At 46.2% G+C, this 26,706-nt stretch overlaps 1 protein-coding gene across 1 annotated transcript; it reads right to left on the bottom strand.

Moving 5' to 3' along the window:
• Positions 1-1,004: 1,004 nt before the first annotated feature.
• Positions 1,005-26,637, bottom strand: emc2 (ER membrane protein complex subunit 2). The gene is made up of 11 exons (XM_029259983.1): positions 26,577-26,637; positions 24,689-24,802; positions 19,343-19,407; positions 18,103-18,188; positions 16,371-16,428; positions 10,597-10,682; positions 10,400-10,459; positions 8,333-8,414; positions 8,140-8,250; positions 5,353-5,457; positions 1,005-1,478 (listed from the first exon to the last, which is right to left on the bottom strand). The coding sequence occupies exons 1-11, from the start codon at positions 26,629-26,631 to the stop codon at positions 1,392-1,394; spliced, it is 909 nt and encodes a 302-aa protein (XP_029115816.1). The 5' UTR covers positions 26,632-26,637; the 3' UTR covers positions 1,005-1,391.
• Positions 26,638-26,706: the final 69 nt, after the last annotated feature.

Genomic DNA, 26,706 nt, shown 5'->3' with positions numbered 1-26,706 from the left:
ATTCAATGGTGGCGCCTCAAACAATTATACACACATTAGAGTGATTAATATTTTAAAAAAGCACTTATGAGCATTTAATAATCTCTAGAAATGAGGAGACAAAACCGCTCAGTCCGAGGACCAGTGACCATGTGGAAAAATCTAATTCCTATTCAGACTTCCTTCAAATCACTTCTGCTTTAATAAGAGGCTTCCTGTAAGGGATAACCACTCTTCCCCCTGAAGCCCCCCCAGCATTCGCAGGCCACCCCCCAGCTCTGGTGCACCAAATCAAACACAGACACATGTGCTGCCCGAAAAGCAGCTCTTCGCACCCCCCCAAAGTTCCTAAACCTTTACAACAGTCCACATTCTGAGAAAGCCATAAAGTCGGCACTCTGGCTTCGCACTCAACTGTAACTGAAACTATGAAACGATCGCAGGCAGGTTAATAAACAATCGGGATCGAAGCAGCGAGTAGAAGAGCTCAAGATGTTAACTTGACAGACCAGCTCACAAATTACAAATGTAACAGCAGCAGGAAAAACTAGAAACTCCCCCCAACATTCAACTTTTCTTAAATGTTACCAGATTTATGCATCAGATTTTGGACTTAATTGCTGTCAATATGCGACACATATCTCTTTACAGTGAAATTACAGAGCCCTTCCTGGCTGCGTAAAATGAGTTTGATAGCATTCCGTAATTGAAGGGCAGAAGTCGCAGCTGGAAACTGTGAAGAGGAGTTTAACATACAGGCAGCAGATGCTCTTATTAATGAGAACCCTCCCTTCACACACACACACACACACACACACGGTCATAATTGCTTAAGCAGATTTCTCTTGTTCTGTTCATACTGTGTAAACCAGCAAATGACGCTTCTGTTTGCATCCCACTCAGTGAGTCGCAAGTTTTATATTACGACAACAATACCTGCTTCAATCTGGCGGGGGCGCAACCGACTATGGAGAAACATAGGAAGCCCCCCACCAACACAATGACTGCAAGACGCACCATATGAAAGAACTGAATGTTTTTTTATTGGGACAAGTGATGGGGCTAAAAACTGACGTTCAGTCCGAATGTGAAACAGTTGTGAGGTCACACGAAATGAGACAACGGGACGATGAGGTCATGCAACGCTTTACAGGTATGCATCACAAGCACCATCTGCATCCCATTCTACTGTCCGCATCAGTACCACCCCCCATCTGCGCTCTGAGGCGTGTGGGAGGGAGAGAAAACATCACAAGCAATAACCAAAAAAAACAGAAACAAACAAACAAAAACAAAAAGAAACGGAACGAGGGCATCGGAGAGGATGCGTGTTTCAGTCACCCCAAAGGACCTGGATCCGGTTGGAGAGGGCGGAGCTGCCATATCAATGACGTGCAGAGGTGGGCGGAGACCTAGGACATGGCAATTTGCATGGACTCGAGCATCTCCTCCACGGCCTTCACCGAGTACTTGGCCTCCTTCGTGCCCCGGCCAGCCAGCTGCGAGGAGACAGGACTGAGCATCAGCAACACAGCATCTTTATTCCTCACTTTCTCACCATGTTAAAATTAAGGGGCGGCACATTGGAACAGCAGGTAACACTGGTGCCTCACATCTCCTGGGTCTGGATACTGGTTTGAATCCAGCCCAGTCTGTGTGGCATTTGTGTGTTTCTGCCATGTTTGGAGTGGATTTCCTCCAGATGCAAATCAGCTCCAAAGACCTGTTGAATTGCCCATAGTGTGTTAATGTGTGTGGTTGCCTTGTAATGGACTGGTATCCTGTTCACGATGTACGCTGCGTCACACCCTACGCTTGCAGGACAGACTCAACCAAGGCGATCCCGTGTGGGACGAGAGGTTATCGGTGATAGATGGACGGGAGAATTTTTGTAAAACCACAACACAGACATCGCACTGCAGAAGAAACTCCAAAAAAAGTGGTAACTAAAATTTGAGGGCTTTCAGCTGTGACTAAAACTTTACTCAACAAGCAGAAGGGAGCAGAAGGGAGACTCAGATTTCATTTGAAAATAGAACATTTAAAAAAAACAATTGCCGCTTATTGGACACAAAAATAGACGAGCCCTCAGTGACAATGAGTGAAAAGGTGGTGGAGGCCCTAAAATACAGGAAGTGTGTAGGCTTGCATAAGGGCGTTTGTCCCGAATGAGTCACTGCTCTTTAACTAGGGCCTTGGGCTCTAACCCCATGAGTCCACCTCGGGGAACCTGCTCCGTAATTAAAGCACTCGGACCGGCACCGTGACGCAGAGCGGCCCTTTGGCCCTGCCGGTGTGGCTTCAGGCCGAGAAGAGCAACAGGAGGAGGAGGAGCCACGCTACCTTCCGCCTGACCCCCTCCAAAACCCAGCACGTAATGGGTTCCGTCCTCCTCGGCTCGCTCCAAATCAATTCGCCTTCAGGTTTCCGGAAAGTACCGGCGTAAATCAAGCATGTCGCCTGTCAAGACTGCCCTTAGAAATCATTTAAAAGGGAGTTATTTTGGACTTGGCACAGGAAGCGCTCATGTAGCTCTACCAACCCTCAAAGGTCATGTTCACTATTTCGGGGATTCTTGATAAAATTGGTATAAAAATATTGCAATGTTATAAAATGCAACAAAAGGCCACACCTCTGAGCTGTCAAAGTTCCAGAAAGCGACAAACTGTGGTTATGTAAAACCCGGGCAGGCCGACACCCTGTGATGCTCTGGAGCGATACGATAATTTACTAAACTAAGAAAATAATAAAACGACTGATTTGTTGATTAATATTGAAACGTGACAGGCAGACAGCAGTTTACAGTAATGATCAACAATATTTTCTGTAAATGCTAAAAACAGCGCTTTTACTGCAGTAATGTGGTGAACTGAACCCACCGCTGCAGTCACTGCAACACAAAAGTTTCAAGTATTAATTAACTGAAATGCAGGGTTTGTAAAGAAAAAAAGGGCAATGTAGGAAGATGCCAAGAAAGATCATAGTGCTAAATGACAGTGGCGTCACTGGCTGATACTACAGTTAAGGCACGTGATGCAAACAAGTTTCTAAGGAGCCACTTGATCACACGTAAAATGCAGTAAATGCTCCCACTTGCTCACACAGCTGCTCCTTTCAAAATTGCAAAATTAAAGCAGAAAATTTTACAGCTTCAAAAAAATGACAATCTATCACACACTATCTTCTGTCTGGCTGCCCTGAGGAATGCTGGGAGACCCGGGAGCCAGCGCTGCACACCCTACCCGACCAGCAGCCAGCGCTGCACACCCCACCTGACTTCCAGGTGGACCCGGTGCCCCTGGAGACTGAGTGACGTGAGCCACGTCCTTCCGCCGGCACCGCAGCCCGCTGTCTGTGCCCTGTCGCTGTTTCCCCACACGCCTGCGAAGGAGTTTCCTAGCGCTCTTACTAACGACACCGTTTGGCAGGGAAATGACGGTGTGTGACTCATCGGCGGTGTTCGAACGGAAACCGCGGCCTCCGATGTCGTCCCACTGAACAGCGCAATCATCCAGAAGCCTCGGAGCGGCACAGGTAAGAGGGGAGGGCCGAGCCACGTGCTGGTGAAGGGGTCGGGCCACGGAAACTGGTGTATGTCAGAAGCGAGGCCACACGGGGCATCCTGGCTGTGTGACTGGCACATGTGCGCACACACACGTGCAGAAACACTGTTTCACCTGAGACATCCCATACGCAAGTGTTTTTAAACTGAAGTGCATTAATGTTTTGTCGTACTGAACACAAAGAGTGCGTCTGGCCGTCTGCGCGCGCACACACGAAGGAAGGAGGAACACAGCAGGTCTGCAGACTGAAAACAAAGACCCTTCTGTGAAAGCTGCACTGATGAAGTGGTACACATCTCCTGGACCCTGTCCAGCTCTGTGACCCTGGATTACCCAGGTGACCCTTCTGAACCCCAGTTGCCTCTGACTCCACGAACCGCACGGAACCCCTCCATGCACTTTCTCAGAGGTCCTGCAGCACCGAGCGCTAGCCCAGGTGATACTCGAATATATATTACTGCTTCCATGTGGCCTGTGGACGACTTTGAGCATGTCAGCCAATCCAAGTGGAAAAGCAGTTTTTGATAATGAGTGAACAAATGAAATTTAGCACTAAAAGGAAAGTCAGAAATATTCACTTCCATTAAGGTGGTGTTCTTGGGAACTTTACATCATTAACATCCATGAGCCAAATGAGCAACACATCACCGTCCACAATATACCATGTATCATGGTACCAAGTCTCACACCCTCTGCTTTGTGGGGTTATACTCTGGACCACCGTTACCCTGTACCCGACAAACAGTTATTGATAATGAGTGAGTCAAACATTAAACATTAATGGACAAGCAAAAAACAATTATTTTGTTCCTGATGTTACCACATTCATTGTCACGCATAAAAGCACGATTTAATTAATTTTATATGACAAGTTTTTGCCGAGGAACCAATTCATTCTTTTATAACGCGTTAATTCGATACCCTCACAAGAGGAATTCCCGTAACACACTATTTCCACAGAACAACTTTATCCTGGTAAACGAGGGCTGAGTGTATTACATTACAAGGCACACCACAAATAGTAACTTATAAAGTATGCTGATGCTCTTACTGTGACAAACTAATTAACTGATTTAACGTAACATTTTTCATCCAAGAATTGATTATATTAAAGGTGATTTGGTCCCCCTCACAACGGGAATTTGCCAAACGGGGTGACTCCCCAAACTGAATTAACCCCATCAGGGGAGGACCAGGGGTACCATCCCTCATTGCCAAGCCAAAGCACAAGGAAGATGTCCTGGGGAAGGAGGCTTTCGTGGGGTAGCAGCCCTCACATGCCCCACTTGCTGAGCACAGAACCGCTTCTTATAAACTTAACTGAAGGCCTAAGTAAGCAACGTATATCCCCTTGCTGGCCGCTACATTTCTATTAAATATTCATTTATACCCAGCATGCCATAGCAACAGTGTAAACCGCTTCACTGATACCATCTGAGGAGCGCTTCAATTTTTCCTCCCACAGCGCACACCAGCGGTTAGGTGTACATACTTTCCTTCCAGCAGCGCGACAGCGGCGCTCCGACCTCGCTCTATGAATCATGCGCAATTGGTAGCTGCACTTACGTGCAAACATAGAAAACATCTGCGAAATACACATTATTCACCGCAGATCGCAGAGGAAGACGCACAGCTGGCACGGCCTTAAATGGGCCCGACGGATGAAAGAGGCGCCTGTGAGGAGCTCAAGTTTTCCATGCGCGCTCAGGTTGCTGTCAATCATCGGCTCGCGCCACTAGCAGGGACATTCGGCAGAATCGGTGCATTTGGACGTTCCGATTGGCTGCAGACACACGGCTCTTTCTCTTACCTGATAGGCTCTGTTGATCTGTGTGGCGGCCCAGGCGGCGTACTTCACGTTGTCCTTCTTCACCTTGGCACTGACTTTGGGACTGGCGGCGATGTGGCTCGCGGACTGGGGGGGTGGGGGGCACAGAAGAAGCACAAGGGATGGGGGGAGGGGGGATGTCACCGCACATTAAAACCAGTTAAGTGTCAGCAAATGACCTGCAAACGTGCTGCCAGAGCAATCGTCGCGGAAACGACTCAATGACATTCCCCCCCCGCCCCAGAAAACGCGGTGTCATTTAACGTTTCTCTGTTTTTACGAGACACCGCCGATGCCCGGCGCTGACAGGCTTGACGAAATCTCCCGAGGCGTGCGGCGAGAGCAGCAGAATGTGAATCATGCTCTCTACCCGCAGAGCAGCCGCAAATCTCATGTCTTCTCCGTGTTCCTGCCATCATGTCGGCGGCGGCGGCCCCGCAGGGCTCTCGCACGCGGGACATGAAAGCCTTCCCCTGGGCTGTGCTGAAAACCTAAACACCATGCAATCAGGCCTTTCTCACTCCGCTCCCAACTGCCCGGCCTCTGCACTTCCAGAGCGTTTCGTGTCCCTCAGCACACTCGCTCATTACTGAGAGCAATCAACGCTCTCAAATGGCATCCAACGTAATATTAGACGTGTCCAATTTTTTAACGCATTCCTTCAAAACGCTGCCAGGCTGGACTTTCCTCCAGCTGCAAAAGAACTCGGTCGGTTTCAAACGCGGCCCAAGCCGTTCTCTACATCAGCCCTTCAGCTGCTATTTTGCTGTAACTTGCTTCGGTGAACTTTAAAATGTGGGTTGGTCGTGTCAATCTGCTGAATCTAATGGACAAACACAATGAGATACGTACTTGTACAGACGTATATTCCCTGGCTTCTCGCCTAACAAACACAACCAGGTCCAGAGGTCTGTTCCTAACTCGTTCTGTGCGGAACTCCAAATCACTTTTACCACTAGGTCAATAAAATATTAACAACTGAGACGCTCATTTATTTATTTGCTGGTTAAATTGTGTTTTAAAAAAAAAAAAAAAAAAAACTCAAGACACAGTTACTATGACTAAAAATACACTCCTTACTTACATAACGGGGTCACATACTATGTTAAAACTGCTGCCATGCCTGAAATGAAAATAATAGACCCTTTTTACCAGCAGCATGCTTTTCATTGTGTGCATGGGCATTTGTGCCCATCATGTGTCCATTTTACTTGCACAACAGGTGTTTTATTCTGTACAATCACATCTCTGCTTGTATCAGACCTTCTGGGACAGAGATACACACTCGGTGTCAAATGTCAATAGTGTTTGTCCCTCGGTGGTGCCAATCTGATAATTTTCTGACTAAATCTAGTGTGTAAACCTCTACATTACCCTCAAAATAATGACCACTGGGTAAATAAAATCAGAAGAAAAGAACCTAGTGTCAAACATTGGTTAGTAATGCTACAGAGCACCTGAAACAGCATTGTGTCTATGTCTGTTGAGTGAAAGTGTGTAGTGTGATCCTGTCAACTTTGTCTTTATGTCCAACATCTGCAAGCCAATTATCAAAATATCTCCTAAAAAGGTTTAGAAGAAAGTGAAAAAGGCATTGGGAAAGGCTGCAAATGCCTATCAGTTAAGGGAAAGATTAAAAGAAAATATACACATACAATGAAATATAATTAAAATAAATGTTAGAAATTTAATGTTAGAAATCATATTTTGTCTAGGAATCGATTACTTCATTTTTCTTCATAAACATATTTGAGTCCCCTAACAACAGGAGCTCCAATAAGTGATTTCACAGAATGAATTAACCCCATTACATGAGATCCATCGTCAACAACCTCTTGTCCCGAGTGGGGTTGCGGCGAGCCGAAGCTTAAACCGGCAACACAGAGCATAATACTGAGGGGGGAGGGTCTCAGAAGGGACGCTAGTTCGTCGCAGGGCACCCCAAGCAGGACTCGAACCCCAGACCCGCCATGCAGCAGGCACCGGCTGAACCCGCCGCACCACCACATACCCCTAGTGAAGCAAATGCAATTTAAAAAGAACAGAAAAAAGTCTGTGTCTTGAAAAATTGGGAATGAGAGCGAGCGTAACACAAGGAGCCAGTGTGCCTGAGATGTGAGCGAACTTCCATCACTTTGGAGAGCAGCGCCTGCCAAACGCATAAACGTACGTATCCGGAAGGCCTGTCTCCCCAACAAAACAAGCTGCTTACGGTAAATACACAGCTCCTTCCACAAGGGCATCCGAGGGCTTTTTCGCACCGTGGAAGTGCTGACTGAAGGCCTCCCTTTATGTTCGGTAGCCCTTGTTTTGACAAGTCCCTCTTGCACGCAGTGCAGCAGCCAGATCCCGCCATGTGGTCCCCTTGCGCCGCCGCTGACTGCGTTCTTCCACTTCTCCGTTTGTGTTGCTATGTCAGGCCGCGCTCATAATTGATACACTGGTGCTAATGGACAGCTTGTTGTTTAAATAAACACGCGGACCAAAGGAACATTGACAGCATCGTAAACTGAGCCGGCAGTTACGAACGACAGCGCTTTCCAGCCCCTGCGCAGTTTTCTCTTTTTTCATAGCCACCGGTTTATTTATTTTACCCATAAACAAGAAAAAGTCTCATAAAAGGCTGTGTATAAGAGAGACAACGTCCTGGCTTTTACAGAGTGCAAGCTGTCTGACTCAGCTGTGACTAATCCTTTCTCCCCACGGCCACTGCAGAAATCTGGCACCATCTGATGCTTTGATGGACCGTAGAGCAGGCCTGGAACTCACCATGTAGAGGCCGAACAAAGCCCTCATGTTCCTGTTGTTCAGCTTCAGCGCCTGGGCAAAGTACTTCCTGGAGAGTTCCAGGTTCTCGAGACCACCTTGGGTGTATTTCACCTGTGGGGAGGGCAGAGGGGCAATCGTGAATGCTGAACTCCACGGTGCGATGTCAGCTTACAGCCCCTCGAGTTCCACCTACCTCGGCGTACTGCTCGCAGTACAGGTGATTGTGGGGGTTGGTCATCATGAGCTCCTCCAAGCAGAACGCGGCCTTGGCGTAGCTGTGGGGGTTTGAAGCGAGAACACGGCAGGGTGAGCTCAAGAGTACAAGAGTACGTTCCGCTTTACCGCACTCAATAAACAATCGGGCGTCGGCGGGTGGCCCTTTGCGATAGCAACCTCTATGTTGTTGACGACGGGTCGAGGCGAAAGCCTCTGTGAAACCCCAAACACGACGCTGTTTTTTCGGGGTGTGGGGATGCGGCTCGGCGGGCGGTTCGAGGCTCTACTGAGACCGTGCTCTAGAGTCCACAGATGAGGTCACTTTCAGGCAGCGCCAAGCTGCTGAGCTCACGCTAATCTGCGTCGATTCGGCGTCTTGTGGACGGTTTCCTTTCAGAGGACTGGCCAGCGGGGGCAAGTGGCTGTGAGCGGGAGGCCTGGGACATCCGTACAGCGTGAGTACGAATACAGCTGTGCAGTGAGAGCTCTGTTGCCTCGACAGCACAGCTGGGGGACAAAGGTTGCCATCCATACTGGGGGTCGGGGGTGGTACTGCACACTTAAAACTATGTGGATGCAACCTGGGGGGGGGGGGGGGGGGGGGGGGGGGGTTTAATCGTGGTCATGATGAGCATCATGCTCACAGGCCTTGGCACACAAGAGGCCTATTAGTTGACAGGCAGCCCGTTTAACCTTGGGGGGGGGCAAGGTACAAAGCTTTTAGATACGCTTCCTCCGCCAGGGCTTGCTGGAAGTATGAACCCCTGGGGTGTCTACACGCGGCCTGACAAACCCCCGTCCAAGCACGGGGACGTCCAACGGCCCTCCATGGAAGGTTCCGGAAGAAGAGGGAGAAAACAGACCCTCCGGTCAACATTGTCCCACAGAGACACGAGGGAGGCTGCAGCAAGGAGGGGGACCAGTGTATTTTTAGCACCATGATCTCCATGTTGGGATCTGGGAACTCATTTCTCTCCCTCCGTTTTCAACCAGACGCCTCTTGTTTTTGGAATTCTTTTTTTTTTTTTTTGTTTCTGACTTGGAAAGTGCCACCACCTTCTCCTGGGAATGGAGCCGGAGCTGCGCCCCTCTTGAGGAAACAAGAGGCGATAACAACACACCATCCAGGGCGGGAAAACAAAGGGAGTGTGTGACAAAAAAAGGTCTGTCGACAGGGGCTGGGAATGAATGGCGCAATATTAGAGAAGTGGAGCTAAGCTCTCAGCTAATCCCCTAACCCTGGGATTTCCTCTGCCCAGCGCTGCAATAAAACCCCACGACTAAAAACATTAAATATCCAATAATCAACCTTGTAGCGGCGTGGGCATTCCTGATGCGGTCGGTTCCCTGCCGTGGTATCCAAGGAGCTTGGCCCCAGGGCCTCCCTCTCTAACTCTAAGCCCCAAACAATTGCAGGGGGAGAAAAAGTGACACAAACAAAATGATTTCCTTAATGAGCTCTTGTGTAGCACACAGTTCCCCTAGCAACTGAGATGTCAGCAGGAATACCGGGGCTTCGTTCTTCTCCTACCGGAGTCTGAGGCTCTCGGCAAAATCCCATTAAACCCAGATTTTGTGTGACGGACAGACACAATGGCTGCCGCGCAACCCGCCGGGCTTGGCCTTTTCGAGGGTGGCATGGACATTCACATCCTCCCGCCAAGGTGTGAGTCCTTCGCCATGAAGGAGCTGCTGAAGAAAAGAAAAAAAAAAAAAAAAAAAAAACTTAAAAAATCCTGCAGAAGAGGGAAAAGGGAATGTGTGGAAAAAGGCTTCCAAGCTGGTAAAGTCATGGTAAGAACGCAATCCTGTTCTACCACCGTTTAACAAGGAGCCTTTGGAGGAAAAGGCTCACTTTACAGCTCCACACGCCTCCTGCGGGGCCAAGTGCAGCGCGAGACTCTGAACCCTGTGCCCTGCTTTTCTTGGGCCGAGTCTTGCCGCTCGACGGGTCTATTACGTGCGATTAGAAGGTGAGTCACGGTGTTTCTAGTAGGCCTGGGGCTCGAGTCGGGGGGACAGCAAGCGCATAGAGGGACATTACTCGTGTTCGTTGATGTAGAGCTCGGAGAGTTCGTGCCAGGCTTCCAGGTCCCCGACGAACCTGCGAGGAAGACAGACAGGCCTTACAAGGGGGGATGGACGGCTGCTGGCCAGCTCAATGAAATGCAAAACCTCTTTTAATTAAAAAGCACCAAGGAAGGGTGGGGGGGGGGGTCAATCCTCTTGTAAAACACTCACTGCTCCAGATACTCATTGAGCTCTCGAATGGCCTCTGTGCTTTTCCCCTGCGCTTTCAGGATGGCAATCTTTCGCTTTCTTGCAGCCTGTGGATTGACATTAATAGAGGATTAAGGGCTCAGTCCCTCAAGTGTTTGTTAAGGGGGGGCGAGGGAGGTGGGGGGGGGGGGGGAAGACTGTGCAAATGATCTCAGTGTCCCGCACACAGGTGGGTGTCTGCCCTGTCCCACCCCCCTTCCACAACAAATCCCCTGGCAGATCCCCTTCTCAACACCCTGGAGACCTGAGCTGCGGGGGACTCTGACATGGAGGGAGTGCAGGATCTCACATGGCAACGAGACGACGCAACGTTCCTGTCGCTCACCGTGATCCACTAATGGCTCAGCTCTCCGCTGCCTTCTAAACACCTTAGCGGTACATACTTTCTGTTCTTATGATTTTAATACCATGTATACTTTTGTCACTTCTCTCCAAGGCAACTTATAGCGTGCAGTTGGTACACTCAGCTACTGACACTAATTTACCCATGTATACAGCAGGGTAACTTCTACTGCATCAGAAGTACAATATATCCTCAATTTAACAGACTTACTGGGGGGAGAGCGTGCCTGATATTGGCGAATGTCCCCTAAATGCAAATAGCATTTGTATGAAACTAAAATTCCAGCAATATAGTTTTGAAGCAGAACCACCAACCGTATTTATGTGAAAAAACACAAATTTCACTCTATATATTAAATATCACGCCTTGGAAAATAATAATAAATGACCCACCGTCTTTCAACAAGAAAAAGCGGAACATTATGTGGTCGACTCAGAAGAGGAACCACTCTGCTCCTCTTCCAGGTTTATTGTCAGCCCTGGTGGACACTCACACCACTGGCTGAGGAGCTACAAGGTGCATTCATTTTTAAAAATTATCACAGTATGTTCTACACTGAGTTACGTTCACGACTGTCAAAATACATATGTACTAACATATCAACCAGCCTGTTATGGGGAAGAACCAAAGTACCGACGTATTACCTGGAAAATAACTATCCGTTAAATCCAAAACGCATTAAATCGAGGACTTGTACCCCGATCCAGGGTACTCCAGTAGGAGCGGGACTCGGACCTTGGTCCTCTGATTGGAAAGCAACTGTTTAAACTGCTATGTCACCTGCTATCCCATGTGACCCACTGGACACCTGAAGTCCACCTGGCTGCCACACCCAAAACAGCCCTGTGTCACAGTCCGACCTTGTTCGCTCCCAGGATGCTGGGGAACCGAACTCAATGGTCAGGGTGCAGAAAAGACAGCAAACTTCTGGGACTGGATCTCCACAATGTCCCTACAGATCCGCTGTCCGACCATGAAAAAGTCTGTAGAGGTTTCCAGGCAACAGCAGGTCAAGAGAATCCACACGGGGAAAATTCACAAATCTTCCAAGACGACAGGGGGAGGCTTGGTAAATCTCCAAAGTATGGCAGCGTAAGCCAGGGGAATGAAATCATCAATACAGGGGCAAAAGAAAACACAAAAAATTATCTCCATATCTGAAACACGTACAAACTGGTAACGCCCACCAGTACTGGGTATTCGGTGTCCCGATTCCCTGAAGTACTTCCAGTGATACATGATACATCCACTACATGTATCTGTCTGTTCATGACTTCTGAATGATCTGGTGAGAACATGTCGCTGTGACCTCCCCTCAACCCATTTTATTTCAACCTCTTTCTATACTAACAAATCCATGAAACTTGAGCGTTCAGTATGAAAAGTGCTGAGACAATGTTAAGAATTCAGCACTTTTTTACACTATGAATACATCATTATTTAACGTTACAATACATTTTGATATTACTAAGACATCCAGTATTACTGGTGTAGTAGGAACAGGCGGTTTTTCCTGCACCAGTATTATAAATCTTTAAGAAGGAATGTTTTTCAAATAGATCATGACTGTATCGAGCTACATGGAGCAAAACTTAAATTACATTAACACATATTTCCTTTTCTCCCATCCTTGCAGTATAATACACGCCACACAAATCATTCGAAATCGGCCGTATTTTTGGACTTCTGAATTTATATTCGCGCTCTAAATTGTGAACATGTGCGTTCCCCCCCCACTTTCTGTCCTGAAGAAGAAGCATGAACACAAACTTTGACTGTAGGTCCTATGGTGGGGCCTGTCGCAAGCCCACCCCCACCAGCCCCTGACGGCCCCCTTGGCCTCCCAATCCGATCCCCCTGAAGGAGTCTCAGGAGGTTTGGGCGCACATATGGAAGCAGGCAGTCCACATCATCACACGCCACTTTATTAAACGCGGAGCGATTCCAAACCGCTTCTTTCTAAACTAATGATCCGCAACCTGGCAGGGAGACGGATCCTCTCGTTGTCGTGATTCTTTTTTAATTAGCACTGGGGGAGGGGGGAGGACACAGACACAGCGAACCCGTGGGTTTACATCAGCCCTGGCTCACTTGCAAGAGGCCCATGGTGATCCCTGTGATTCTGCGGCCACAGTGGCAGTAACTCACCGTCTTATCTGGTCGGTCAGTGGCGAGGCTCAATATTGGTCTGGTCAACGGAAGGCACAGTCAATTACCGGCCCGGTCACCTACTAGTCTTGTCAACAAGCAGAACAGTCGACTGCCGGCCCGGTCAACTACTAGTTTAGTCAATGACATTTCTGGTCAATTGCTGACCTTGCCCACTAATTTCGAGATGTGCATATAATGATCATTTGCGAAGAACACGTGTGAAAACCCATATCACTTCCTTGCACCCTTGTAGGTTTTAACTCTGAAACAGAGAAACACGGTATACACCCCAGGCTACGCTCCCAGCATCTGGACAGTTCACTCATCAACAGGTTTACAAGTCAAACACAACACCACTTCACCCTGCACTGAGGGCAATGAACTGTGATTAAATAATGTTAAAGTCACAGCCAAAATATTACTGTGGGGTGAAAAAGGATTTTTCAGTGCCGCTCATTTCACTTCCTTTCCTCATTATCGTTTGTTTTCACCGATTGGGAAGGGACCAGCTCCTGCTCCAACGTGATTTTCAAAACCATTACAAAAGAGGAATTCTCATAATGAGGCCCTTATTTTTTCGGTGGTGAAAATGTAGCCTGTGGCACATGGTTTGGACAGGCTAGTGTAGGAAATTGAAAACACAGTACAGTAAACGAGAAATCGCACACATGAACTCCAAAATCAAAACGTGCACTGAGCTCATTTCAATACCCCATTCCACATTGCTTTTTTAATCACATTAAGCATCCGAATTTAGAACCAGTAAAAGGCCATTTATGGAGGCTACTCGGGATCTTTTCAGAAAGACCCCTGGAGTACAAAGCAATCAACCTAAATTTCAATTATGCAAATGAGTAAGAGCCTACTTTTTATCATCAGCTCTGCAGAGGACCTTAATGATGTCTTCGACTTTTACAAACACCGTCTCGTCCTACAAAGTAACTGCACATCATTACATCATGACCACAACTGCTTTCTCAAACTCCATGACATTTATTCAAATTACTCCCAAGGGAGGTCAGAATTTAACTACTGAATTATGCTAATCCACCCTTAAGCAAGGTCTTATCTTTAAGAAGAAAAAAATTATACAAATATAAAGAGATTAGTCTTTTGAGGCAAATTTATATTAAAAAATACATTTAAAAAATGTATTTACGCAGGCAGAATAAAAATTTGCCAGATCATTGCTGTAGGTATTGGCACATAATAAACTCTGGACGGCTGCAAGTTCAAACATTTTTGGACACCGCCACGGCAGAAAACCTTGGATGATTTCTGTTGATTCAACGATTTTGGTTAATGGGTACCACATCCATTCCCGCAGCCTGTAATTAGAACAGCTCAGTTTCGGCTCTCGAGCAAACACTCAAGGATGCCTCACAAGTCCTCACGGGGCGCCAATTTTCCACTTTTTCCCCCCGTCCCCCTTTCACGTTTTTTTTTCCACGTTGATGTCACAAGGCCTCGCTCAAGAAAGATAAGAAACTCGCGATCTGCCGCCCTTAAACAGGTGGCTCCGGTGATGTGAGCTGCGCTGACAGTGGGACCTGCGGAGAGCGGTTCCCTTGGGAGATGAGCGCGGTGGAGTCTGCCCAGCTGGGGTGGAGTGTGGGCAGGCCACAAGTGTGTCTTTCCCACGAGTGCCGCGCCGGGGAGCCTCCTCTTTACCTCTGTGGTGATCCCAACGCTTACACAGGGCGGTTTGTTCTCATAGGTGAACCGCTAACTGCAAATGTGTTGAAGGATGGAAGGGTTTCGCTGTCCCTCCTGCCACGACTCATGTAATCCACCATTTTTAAACCCTTAACCACCCCGTCTGAATTTAATTTGACAAAAAAACCGTTATATTGCATCTGGTGCCGCTAATAACGTAACGCAGCCCTACCTGGCAGCTCAAACTGTCTCATATTCTTTTAAAAAAATTATTTTTGTGCTTTAGTTTTCTTAAGGGCATTTTTGCATAATTGTTAATTATGCCTGTGTTTCACTTGGAATGCGCCTGGACGCGGAAACAAGTTTCCTGGGGCGAGATATCGTTTTCATGCCTCAAACCAACCTTGTGAACGCTGAGAGGCTTCCAGGGAGGCGTGATTAACCAGACTTCGAAAATAATTTGACCACGCTGCTGAAGACATCCATTTGTACGCGGTTCGACCATTTACATGGCGCAATGTGCTTGCAATTTAGCGAGGCTCACAGGAAATGGGAGCGTTTCGCAGCTGAAACACATGGAAAACAAACAGGCCGGACCTCTCATTTTCTCCAGCGGAAGGCCAGCGGGCTTTTGCTCCCTTCAAAAGAGAAAACCATCAGCTGAACAACCATGGTCAGCTGGGGTGGAGGTCCCCCAGAGGGCAGAGTAGGTGACGGCCTTGGGGCGGCCGCCGGTTCGAGTGGGTCTGCCTCAGACAGACGCCAGGCACTGTGTAGAATCCTCTCACGGTCCGCTAGAAAGCATGCATGCACCTCGCAGCCGGGGGGAAAATGTTTAATGTATCTGAGCGAGTCCATGTGTGAGCACACCAGAAGAAACCGTCAAAGGCCTCCACGGGCGCCAAAACAAACAAGGTCACGGTTTCTTTTGAAAACCCTTTAAACATTTATTTTCTTCCATGGCCACATGTCCTTATGGAAACAATTAACAGCAGGTACAATGTGTTTGGGGGTGGAGCGCTGGCAAAAGACTAAACAAATATTGATGCTGCCACCCCATCTGACTGAAATTTGTTAGAAAGGGAAACCAAGAAACTGGTAAAGTGCAAAAACAGAAGGCGACACAACTAATGACAATGTTTAGCCAGACCACCTGAACAAAATGTCACTAAAATTACAAAAAGTCACTAAAAATTTACAAGCCTGAACTCCACACCTAAACCAACTTCTCCGTAATGCCAAGTATGGCGTCCAAAGTAGGATCCTGCTCCTAAACTGTTCTACGGCAAAACAGTAAATCAAAGTCTGAGGGTGAAATATTTATTTTTGCTGCAGTTCTACCATACATGTAGCGCAGTCCGGGGCGATCAATCACTCCCTCCTTTTCTGAAAAACCTGACAGATGTGGGGGTAACAGCTTGGTCAGCAATTTGCCAGAGCCTTAGGGAGCAGAAAGCCAAAACCCAGAAAGGGACTGCTCATTTCCAGCTTGGGTAGCAGATGTAAAGAGCTCCGAAAAAGGGCAACTCGGCACATATAAACCCAACACAAGAGGCCGACAGGTGCCTGCAACGGCGGCGCTTACCGTGTTGGTCGGATCGTCTTGTAATATAGAGTCATACAGCTTGTTGGCGTCTTCATACCTTAAACACGCAAGAGGTACAAAAAAAAAGAGAGAAAGCGCTTGTTTCACTGGGAAAACAAATGAGCTGGTAAAGAAAGCAAACAGAGCTCACAGTAATCAGGATCCTGTACACACTCCTCCGGCCATAACTACGGGCACAATGAGCACTTGTTGAAATCCAAAATGATCTAAGGAAGAGAATCAGCCGCCCGTACTGTAACCTGAGCACACGCCAAAACCATTAAGGGTTCACCTTATAAAAACACTTTCACTGCTCTGAAGCCAAGAATGCACGTTCAGTGTCTAACAAAAAATGGAAAATTGCGTCAGCACGACTGGAAACACACTGAGCAAAGAATTGTATATACAGTTTAACTAAGAATATGTGAAGGTTTTGGGGTGACACCACGGTGCAGCGGGTAGCAATGGTGCCTTCTAGTTCTTGTGCTGTGGGTTTGAATTTGGCTCAGGCTGCGTAGAGTTTGCATGTTCTCCTTATGTATGCTTGTTCTCTCAAGCTCCTCTGGTTTCCTCCCACAGTCAAAAGACATGCATTTCATGTAAACTGGGGATTCTGAATTGCCCTTCGTGTCTATGTATGTTTTTGTGTGCGCGTAACTGCCTTGAGGTGGACTGGTATCCCATCCAGGATGTATCCCGCCTCAAAAACTATGCTTCCAGGATAGACGCTGGACCACCGTGACCTTGCATTGAACAAGTGGTTATTGATAACGGATGGATGGAACAAAAGTCAAAAAAGAGGGGAAGAACCGTGTACCTCACATGTGATGTTTGAGGGTGAATAACCGTGTGCTTTTAATCGAACGTATTTCAACAAAAAGCTGCAATGCTAATGGTTCAGCGTCCAGGTGGCCTACGGTGGAAAGAGCTCCTTCACCCGCAGCCAGCAACAGAAGCTCCTCTGGTTCCCATTAGCATGTGGCACCGCTGCTCAAAATCCCGCTGCCATCACATTCACTTTATTACTCAGCTGAGTGTCGGCAGATTTCGAGTGGTACGGGCTCTCATTCAATGGGGCGCCTTCTGCGTTTGTTTTCGATGTACCTCGAAAAGGAACTTCTGCATGATGCCAATCATACAGCACCACTTCATGTGGTGCCTGGCAGCATGGGAGAAACCTCCCAGAATTATTACGTAAATTATGACTAAAGAGATAATAAACAAATGCCGCAGGACAGCCCTGGCGCATGTGGGGGTGCGCCGATCGGATTACGTCAATTTTTGCACTACAAGGGAACATTGGGCACTCTTTCCTAATGCTGTGAAACCTTTGAAAAACGTCCTTTCCCAAAGAAAAGGACATGTGAACTTCAAGGGTATCTTTGGTACAACGCAGTGTGAACACAAATTGAGAGAAAAGACAAAAGAATTTTTGACCCCCGGGGGGGCTGGGACTGATCTTCCTCAAACAGGGGAGTCGAATCCGGTCCCACGTGGCGGCGTAATGACAGGGCGCAAAACACAGACCTTCCTCCCACATCCAACATCTGTTTATGGCCATCGTGCTCAACCTCCTGGAAGCATCTTCCCCATTCTCCTTCACCATGCTCAGTGCAACGCCCCTCTGCTGATCCCTGTGGTCTTTGTTTATCAATCACATCAAGGTTCAAACGAGAGGTGGCCCTCGTGTGACCAACCCTGCCCAGCATCTTGGTGAAATCACGGCATCTACCTCTCCAGCGCCTCCAGCCTCATTCCAACCAGACGCTTCACCCTGTGGCTGTCTGGGAATTGCCTCTTCAGCTCCTGGAGGCAGCTCTGTGAGGACAAGAACAGAAGACGGTTAATGCTCTCAGACACCCATCCTCACTGCTACTGCTCAGACACACCAGGTTTTGCACGGGGAGGGGAAAAACACATACTTTAGTTAAACACACACATATTTGAGACAGGCAGAGCTGTGTTTTAATAATCTCTGAGGGAAGAGGTTGGTGTTCCAACACTTTTCCAGTGGTTTTTAATCTAGTAACCCTGTGGGGATTTTGCTTCCTGACATCACACTATAAATATTTCCCCCTGCTCAATTGCACCGCCGTGTTTTTTTTACCTCAAAAAATGAATCACTCAGTTCTGCATTATTCTTCAGAAATACCTGCCTGGACAGAAATTATTGATGTAGTGGCTTAGAGCAGGCGGCTGTTCAGTCTCACTTATGCAAGCCTGTCACTGAGGTCTCCTTTTGGGTGACCAATTCATCATCGTGAATCGGGTATGAAGTACGAAGAGCAGGGCCCTCGCTACAGGGGGGTTATAGAGACTTTTCCACGACTTTCTGTGGGTACCCACAATTCTTTGAGATCTACATTTTCTGCTATAAAAAGGACAAACCATATGTGGACTCATCACTTCCCTTTGCTATCGGGGGTGGGGTGCCTTTCTTCAGAACGTCTTGCAGGCTTTAAGAAATGGCTCCACCAACACCAGGCAACGAGCGCCCAGTTGATCCGTGAAACTTGATCCAAAAGAGCGTAATCTGTCATGAGTGTCCATAATGCTATCAAATTGTGGCTGCACCTTAAAAGGTCTATAAATATTTTTGTAAATTACAACATTTATTGCAAACACTATTCAAACAAATTGCCGTGACGTGAAATAGATGCTGGACGCATCAGAGCAGCAAACCGCTCAGCAAAAGGGCTCCATGACCACGTGGAGAATCTCTCGATATCTCAGCGACCCTCACACTGAGAGGACAGGCCTGCCAACATATTCATAAATACTGCCAAGTATTCATCTTAGAATTTTTTACAGAGCTTTTTGATAGAGGTGTCCATTTTTTTCGTGCAAGCTGTTCCAGGGGCAGGCGGAATAACGCTCGTGCCTGAGCCACAGGAAGATCGTGCCGCGTCTGGTAAAGAGTACGGGGGAGAGGCGGTGCCAACGACGGCAAACAGGGCAGCTGTGAAACTCACCAAGGCCAAGTCGTCGCGACTGCAGTCCAGCGCAGCTATCATCACCTGCTCATAAATAATCCAAACTGGACAAGGGACACAAGGGCACACACACATACACGCACAGACACAGAGAGAGAGACAAATCATTTCATTGTCAATTCATAAACCAGAGATGATGAATTCACACATTTGCGTTTTAATCTTCTTTAAAGATAGCAGAAGAACAAACAGCGCTTTGTAAGAACCATTTGGAAGAGATAAATCGACCATCGAAGCTGCATTAGTGTGAGAATAACTGACGATTTATTGATCTGGCTGCCCCCTGATGCCAACTCACGGCCCCCTTGGACACTCGCCTGGTCACTGCAAATGCCTGCTGTGTTGAGAAGTCCGCTGGGCTACTAAGCCTGTTGTGGGTAACTAGGGAATCGGCGCTGAACCCATCATCCCCCCATTTATGGTTCTCAGCCTGTTCTTTTGTGGCCCCGTCATTTCCCTCCAAAAGCCCAGTGAAAACTGTCCCTTCCAAACTCACTTAATTCATGTTTACGCATTAATTTAGGAAACTTGTCGGCCATATTTGTTATTCCACTTTTGTGACACTGTGAAAATATCTTTCGAGGCAGCTTTCTGTGAAAAACAAAGAGAACCTGCGCCAACTCTACGACTGAATAATGAACAAATACACATTAGGATGCTGGAATTGACTCGCTGGTCAAAAGTAATATTCAGAAATAGAGCGTGAAACTATATGCTCATTTAACTTACTCTGTCCTTTGACTTTCACAAATACAAGAATTCATTCAGTTGTTTCAGAGTTCATTCAGTTCAGGTGCCAGTTTGGATTATTTCTATTATTATGCTACAGTTTCAAATGGATTTCTCCATATATTTTTTATATATATATATATATAGTATGTCTGTGTGCGTGACCATATAACACATACACTACATCATATATATAGACTTCTGTAGCACGCCAAGGCGGCGGGGGAAGAGGGTGGAGACGGGGACAAAGCAGCCGCAGCTGGGGCTAATCACTTACCCTATTTCTTCCCCTGCGCCCGACAGTGAGAGCGAGAGACGGCAGAGGAGAGCCGACGCCGAGAGACATGAGAACGATCCTGATCACGAACACGAGCACAAGAGCGAGCATGAGCCCGACCACGAACCCGAGCCCATGGACGCCGCCGCCAAGTCCAGGCCAAGTCCCCATCGTACCCGTTCCCAGTTCCCCCTTTCCCCTCCCTTTCCTTCTCCCCGACGAGGGAATAAATAAAACCCACGTCACACAGACGAGCACCGTACCTGTGGTCCTGTCTCGTCTGTCACAATTACCTTTCCCAAAATTCAGGTTGGCAGTTATACAGGTTATGTTTATACAAGTGATGTACTAAGTTGGTCCAGCAGTGAATAAAGCACCAGTTAACCTACTGAGACCAGTTTGAAATTATTTTATATATTTAAAAAAAAAAAAAAAAAAAGAGAGTTGTGGATATATTTCTGGGATGTTGTTCAAGCACAACCCAAAACATGTGGTATAATTTAAAATCATAGAATATCGTCTATAAGATGCATTAGGACTCATCATTATCATTACAGCGTGTGCAGTTTGAGAAGCAGACCTTAAAAAACATTCTCTAGAGTGGATGAAAATGAGTGGCTGGGTTGCAGAAGGTTAATGCAAAGCAGAAAATACCTAATTAAACCGAAAATGGATACAAGCACTCCAGTACTTAGCTGTAAAAAAGATGCAACATTTATTCATTCATTTCACCCGGCAATGAAACTGAAAAACAGAACTAATCGCTCAGGCTAATGAATCCAATTAGTGGAATTATCGTAAGCCTCAGAAATGTGTTTCTCAGCACTTGCCAGACTGTGCTGATGAATGGCTGAAAGCTGTTAATTGAGAAAGAAACAATAAAGTCCCCCAAACATGACATCTGATACGCCAAAACAAACAAGCGCCCAGAGTTTTTTTGAGCCAGTTTTTATGATTCCAGCTTCGCTTTGATAATTGCCATCTCATTTCACAGCCAATTTGAGAGCTGGTTTCAATAAAAGCGGGCAGTGCAGACCCACTGCCATCGCTCCATCAGGACTAGTTTATTTCCATTCATTATGATACACAGGCAGTTTCAGAAGACGTGGCAGAAATGAACCAGCGTCAACAAATTATACTAATTTCACTTCAAGAAAGGCAATGCAGCAGCTAATTTCCCTACGCTTCTCTGCACTGATGACATGAACCCAGCTGCAGCAGCACTCCTCCTCATACCTCAGAACATGACACTTTCTCAACACTTGAGCGAGAAAAAGCCTTTTGCCAGAACAAACGACAGCACTTTTGGATAGTTACAATGAAAATTTGAAAAGCATGGCAATTTTAACGTACACTGATTTTGCTAATATGCTTATAATATTTACATCGGGGGAAGGCTTCAGGTTAAGTCTTTCGGTGCACTTGTCTCTGGCAAGTTTCTTTGTAGGCGCTTATTAGCATAACAAAAATCCATATAAATCTGTAACACTCTGGAGGTATGATGGGAAACCTTGACACCCCTCATAACTCATTCCAGGAATGTTTTCTTCTTTATGTAATTCCTTATTTTAGTAAGGAAAACATCTTTAATCGACCGATTTCATCATTACACATTCGGTACCCCCTCATCGCAGACCAGTGACATACGTAGATGCAAATGGCATGGAAATAATTAAGAAAATTAAGTAAAATTAAGCATTAAAATTTATTGGATTAAAGAAAACCTAATTCTGCATAACTTGAAGCAAACACAATATTAAACATTTGCTGTGTAAAACATTAGTGCTCTGGTGACTGTGAATCAATCTTCCACCGTTTTTTATACTACAGAAGCAGTTGCTGTTGAAAAAAACACAATTTGGTGGAGAAATCTATAAAAGTTTCCTGTGAGAAATGAGCAAGATTGAAAATTAATACATAAAAACATTATTCAAATGAGTCTCTTTTCACAGGAAACAATTATGCACAGAAAGAAATCATGTAATTACAACATCATTGTTTTCTGAAAACAATGACAACAACATACATATGGAAAGGACATAAACAAGTAATCCCAAAACTGGTAAATATGACCTATACCATTCAACCAAAGTGGAAAACACGATCATGAACTTTGAAAATATATAAATTTTTTTTTAATCGGGGCACATTACCAACAAAACATTTTTTATGGTTTTATGCTATTGTGCAGCAGTCAGTATTTTTAAATCAATATGGAACAAAAAGAAAATACGCTTGGGGGGGGAGCCCTGGAAACATTTACACTGGCATTCCAGCCAACTAAGAAAACTCTGAACAGTTCGTGTCCTCCCATATGATTTGACAGAACCGCGGAAATTCCAAATTATTTTTGATGCTTTCTTTTGACGTGGCTCTGCAAATCAATGTTATCTTCAATAATGCTGAAGAAGTCAAAATATAAATCTTGATTTTTGGATATGAACTTCAGAGAAGCTGAGGTGTAGACTGAGCTCAAACGGCCTCCAAAATTTTGATCTGTTGAGTAGCCAGAAAGATGGTCGGGTTTCATTCCATTATCACTTAAATCCCTGATCTGTTAATGTTCCACCAGACAGCCAGAACCGTACATGAATATAGTAATTCCAGCGATTTTCATTTATTTACTTAAAATAAATAGGACCAGGATTTTGGTGTCCTCAATTTTGGACTGTCTAACAGGCAGACCGCAGTTTGTCAGACTTCAGCACTGTGTGTGGTGAGCAACGTGGGTGTGTCCCAGAGAGCAGTACTGTCTCCACTCCTGTTTACTTTCCACACCACTGACTCCCAATGCAGGACTGTGTCACCTGCGGAAGTTCTCTGACAACTCTGCAAAAGTGGGGTGTGCAGTGGAAGACGACGACACAGCGTACATTGGTCTAACTGAAAACATCATTCTTCATGGTTCAAGGATCAAGGTCAACCATCTCGAGCTTAACATCACCAAGACGAAGGAGCTGGTAGTCGACGTTTGCCGTGTCACCGAGCCCTTGAGTTTCGTTACCATCAAGGGTGTAGCTGTGGAGGCTATTTGCTCCTACAGTTTGCGGGGGTGGGGGGGGGGGGGTGAATATCAACAATAAACTGGGGTGGTCACACAACACAGACACACTGGATAAGGACAGAGCTTGACCGCTCTCTGCCTTAGAAGGCTCAGGTGGTTTATTTTGGGCAACAAAGTTCTACACGTTTCATCTTTTAAAATGTTTTGCCTGAGGGGGCATTTCTGAGACCCACAGACTCAAGTTTGTGAAGAAAGTGGGTTCTGTCTCTGGGTCTGACTCAGTGCATGTGGTGACAGAGGTCACGATGAGGAAGTCTGAGATCATTATAGACAACCGCTCACATTCTCTCCATGAAGGCATGACCTTTAGCCACCCGACTACTCCACTACAGGGTATGAAGAGGTGCTCCTGGGTGTCCTTCTTGCCAATAGCCATCCACCTCCTTAGCACCACTCAAGGGCCTGTCACCTCTTCATCACTGAGAAACAGGGAAGTCCTTGTGACCTCAATTTTACTACCCAGTGTAACAATAATTCCTAAATGTCTATTTTGTTATTTTATTTGTTATTTTCCATCAGTTATTTATTATTTTCTTGCGTATGGATGTGCACCTTGTTGAAACGCACCGCACATCAGTTGCTTTTGGACCCAAACATTGCAGGTTCAATTCCAATCTCCTGCTGTATTACCCTTGAGCAAGGTACTTACCCTAAAATTGCTCCAGTAAAAAATTACCCAGCTGTATAAATGGGTAAATAATTCTAAGTAGCTTAACATTGTACGTCGCTTTGAAGAAAACCATCAGCTAAATGAATAAGTGTAAATGTTAAGCTGCTGTGTGCGGGAATATCCCTGCAAGGATCAATAAAGTACAGTCCTCACAAGGGGTTTGTAAAATCAAGAAGGAGAATTATCTCATATCTGTATGCATTTTGCCCAAGCAATACTTGCATTTCAAACGGTGGCAGAGTAGCACAGCAGGTAAAATCGGTCCCTCACAGCTCAAGGCCTGTTGGTTAAAATCTGGCTCAGTCTGTGTGGAGTTTACATGTTCTCTGTGCTCACGTCCGTTTCCTCTAGATGAAATAGTGAGCCTAAATTGCCCATAGTGTGTATCAGCATGAGTGAAAGAAAATGTATGTGGGTGTGTGATTGCGCTGCAATGGTCTGGTGTCGTGCCAAAGTCGTAGCGAGCCTCGCCGCTATTGTTCCAGGACAGACAACCACAGTCCTATGCTGAACAAGCAGCTAGTGATGACGGACGGAGGGAAAACACGTTCTTGAGAGTCACTTCCCTGTCAATCGCACACTTACTGTCATCACCGAGCTTGGAGGCGTGTTCGTTTATCAGCTCTTCGCCCACATCCACAATCTGTTCGCTGTTCCTGTAGTTCTCCTCCCGCCATTTCCTGAGTTTGTCTCGCATCTCTGCCGAAAGAGACGACATTCAGAACCAAGTCAGTGGGTGTGACAGCAATGCAAAAATACTGATGCATGATGACAATGGGAGTTTAGTGCAGCTGCCTTTCAATCAAAGCACTCGGGTTCTGCTGCAGTACCCTTTTCCAGAGGTCGTTACCATGAACTGGTACAATAAATATGACCATAAAAATGGGGAAATCACTGAAAGAAGTTTAATGTATACACCCACATTGTCAGTCATCTTGTTCAAAGACATCAAATAAATAGATGAATTAATAATATACATTTACATTTATTTATTTAGCGCATGGTTTTCTCCAAAGCGACTTCCAACGACCTCTCTCACACACACACGGGGAGAACATGCAACCTTCAATAACAAATAATAATAGTTGTGACAGGGAACAACAGGCTGATCTTTGAAAAAAGAAGCACAGAGAAAATCATGAGATGAACTAAACGCAAGAGAGATGTAGGAAAAAAAACCTAGGCTATGCTGAAGAGTCGTCATGTGGAATAAAGACCTATATATTACAGACCTACATCTGAAACACGTCTGTGCCTTCACAGGAGACACAGACATGTGTCAGATATTTAAAATGTAGGTCGATAATAAAACAAAAATAATTATGAGATATTAAACATGTAGCAAAGCATGACGAGCCCTATGTAACATCTAGGGTTCTGCCAGGTTCCATTTCTTGATAGATGTTATTGAAAAGAAAAACATTAAGGGCAGCAATAATTACCTAGCTTGTGATCAGTTAAAAGTGTTTGGATTAAATCCACATCAAATGTAAATGCCAGGTGAAACAGGTTCAAGCTGTAACCAGTGAAGAGATGGAATGGCACGGGGGCACAGTGAGTAGCATTGCTGTCTCACAGTGCCTGGGTGGTGCGAAAGAACATGGGTTCGATCCTCACTCAGTTTGTGCGGAGTTTGCATGTTTAGCAAACCCGTTTCTGCGTGGGTTTCCTGGGGGTGCTCTGGTTTCCTCCCACAGTCCCAAAGACATGCTGTTCAGGTCCACCCACAGTGTGAGTGACAGATTGTGTGTGTTCCACTGATGTATGGATGAGTGACCCAGCGTAAGTAGCGTATCTAACAGTGTAAGTCACCACGGTGAATAAGGTGTGTGGGCTCATAACACTACATATCATACATAGATAGAGTTCACTGGAAGTCGCTTTGACAAAACGTTACTGCTCAATAAGTACTGTCAACAAAAAACGTGACACACACACACCAAGAGCAGGGATATACAGTCAGTGGCAGAGAATTTTCATCGTAAAACATGTTTCGCACATTTAAACGTATTAACTATTTACCACTCTGCGAGAACAACGTGATGAAACAAACAATATTGAATATGAATACTCCAGCAACGTCTGTCAGTGTCACAGTCACGCGGCCATCTCTTTTAAGTATATTTTTTCAAAAACATCTCAAAATGCGTGTGTCAAGCCTTCTCGATGTAATTTCACCCCGCAACACGCATTAATAACGTTTGCGAGTATGAAAATACTTCGATAAAGCGCTGAGGACAGAGCTAGCTCGGATGCTAACGACGGGGCGCCGCTCCAGAGACCACTGCAGCCCGGGTGGCTAACGCGGCTAGCCCGTTATTAGCAGCGTCCCGAAACCGCTTCAGCCAGGACCACGCTAAACCGCAGAGTCTTCTTTTGAGACATTGTAGAGTCTTCTGCCTCTAACTTCCACCACATACACTTCTCACTCTTTATTTAACGCCCTGAACTTCTGAAGAATCTTGTCTTTTACCTTCCCAGGTGACATCGTACAGCTCCGAGACGGACGCCATTTTTATTTTAGTCATGTGGTTATGACGTCACGGAGACGTTAAATACGTCGCGGCGGTCGCGTGCTGTGCGGGCGGTTGACCCGTAAACCG

Source organism: Scleropages formosus, chromosome 18 (genome assembly GCF_900964775.1).
Source record: "Scleropages formosus chromosome 18, fSclFor1.1, whole genome shotgun sequence".
Taxonomy (NCBI): Eukaryota; Metazoa; Chordata; class Actinopteri; order Osteoglossiformes; family Osteoglossidae; genus Scleropages; species Scleropages formosus.
The sequence above is the reverse complement of the archived record's forward strand: the minus strand, read 5'-3'. Positions and strand labels throughout refer to the sequence as shown.

What these genes read in the sequence shown, in the direction of transcription:
- emc2 (XM_029259983.1), bottom strand. Translation starts at nt 26,631, where the DNA reads ATGACTAAAATAAAAATGGCGTCCGTCTCGGAGCTGTACGATGTCACC. An exon ending in GTCGCGACGACTTGGCCTTG is followed by an intron (nt 18,189 to 19,342) that starts GTGAGTTTCACA and finishes TTGTCCTCACAG; the next exon opens with AGCTGCCTCCAGGAGCTGAA. An exon ending in AGATCAACAGAGCCTATCAG is followed by an intron (nt 1,479 to 5,352) that starts GTAAGAGAAAGA and finishes GTCTCCTCGCAG; the next exon opens with CTGGCTGGCCGGGGCACGAA.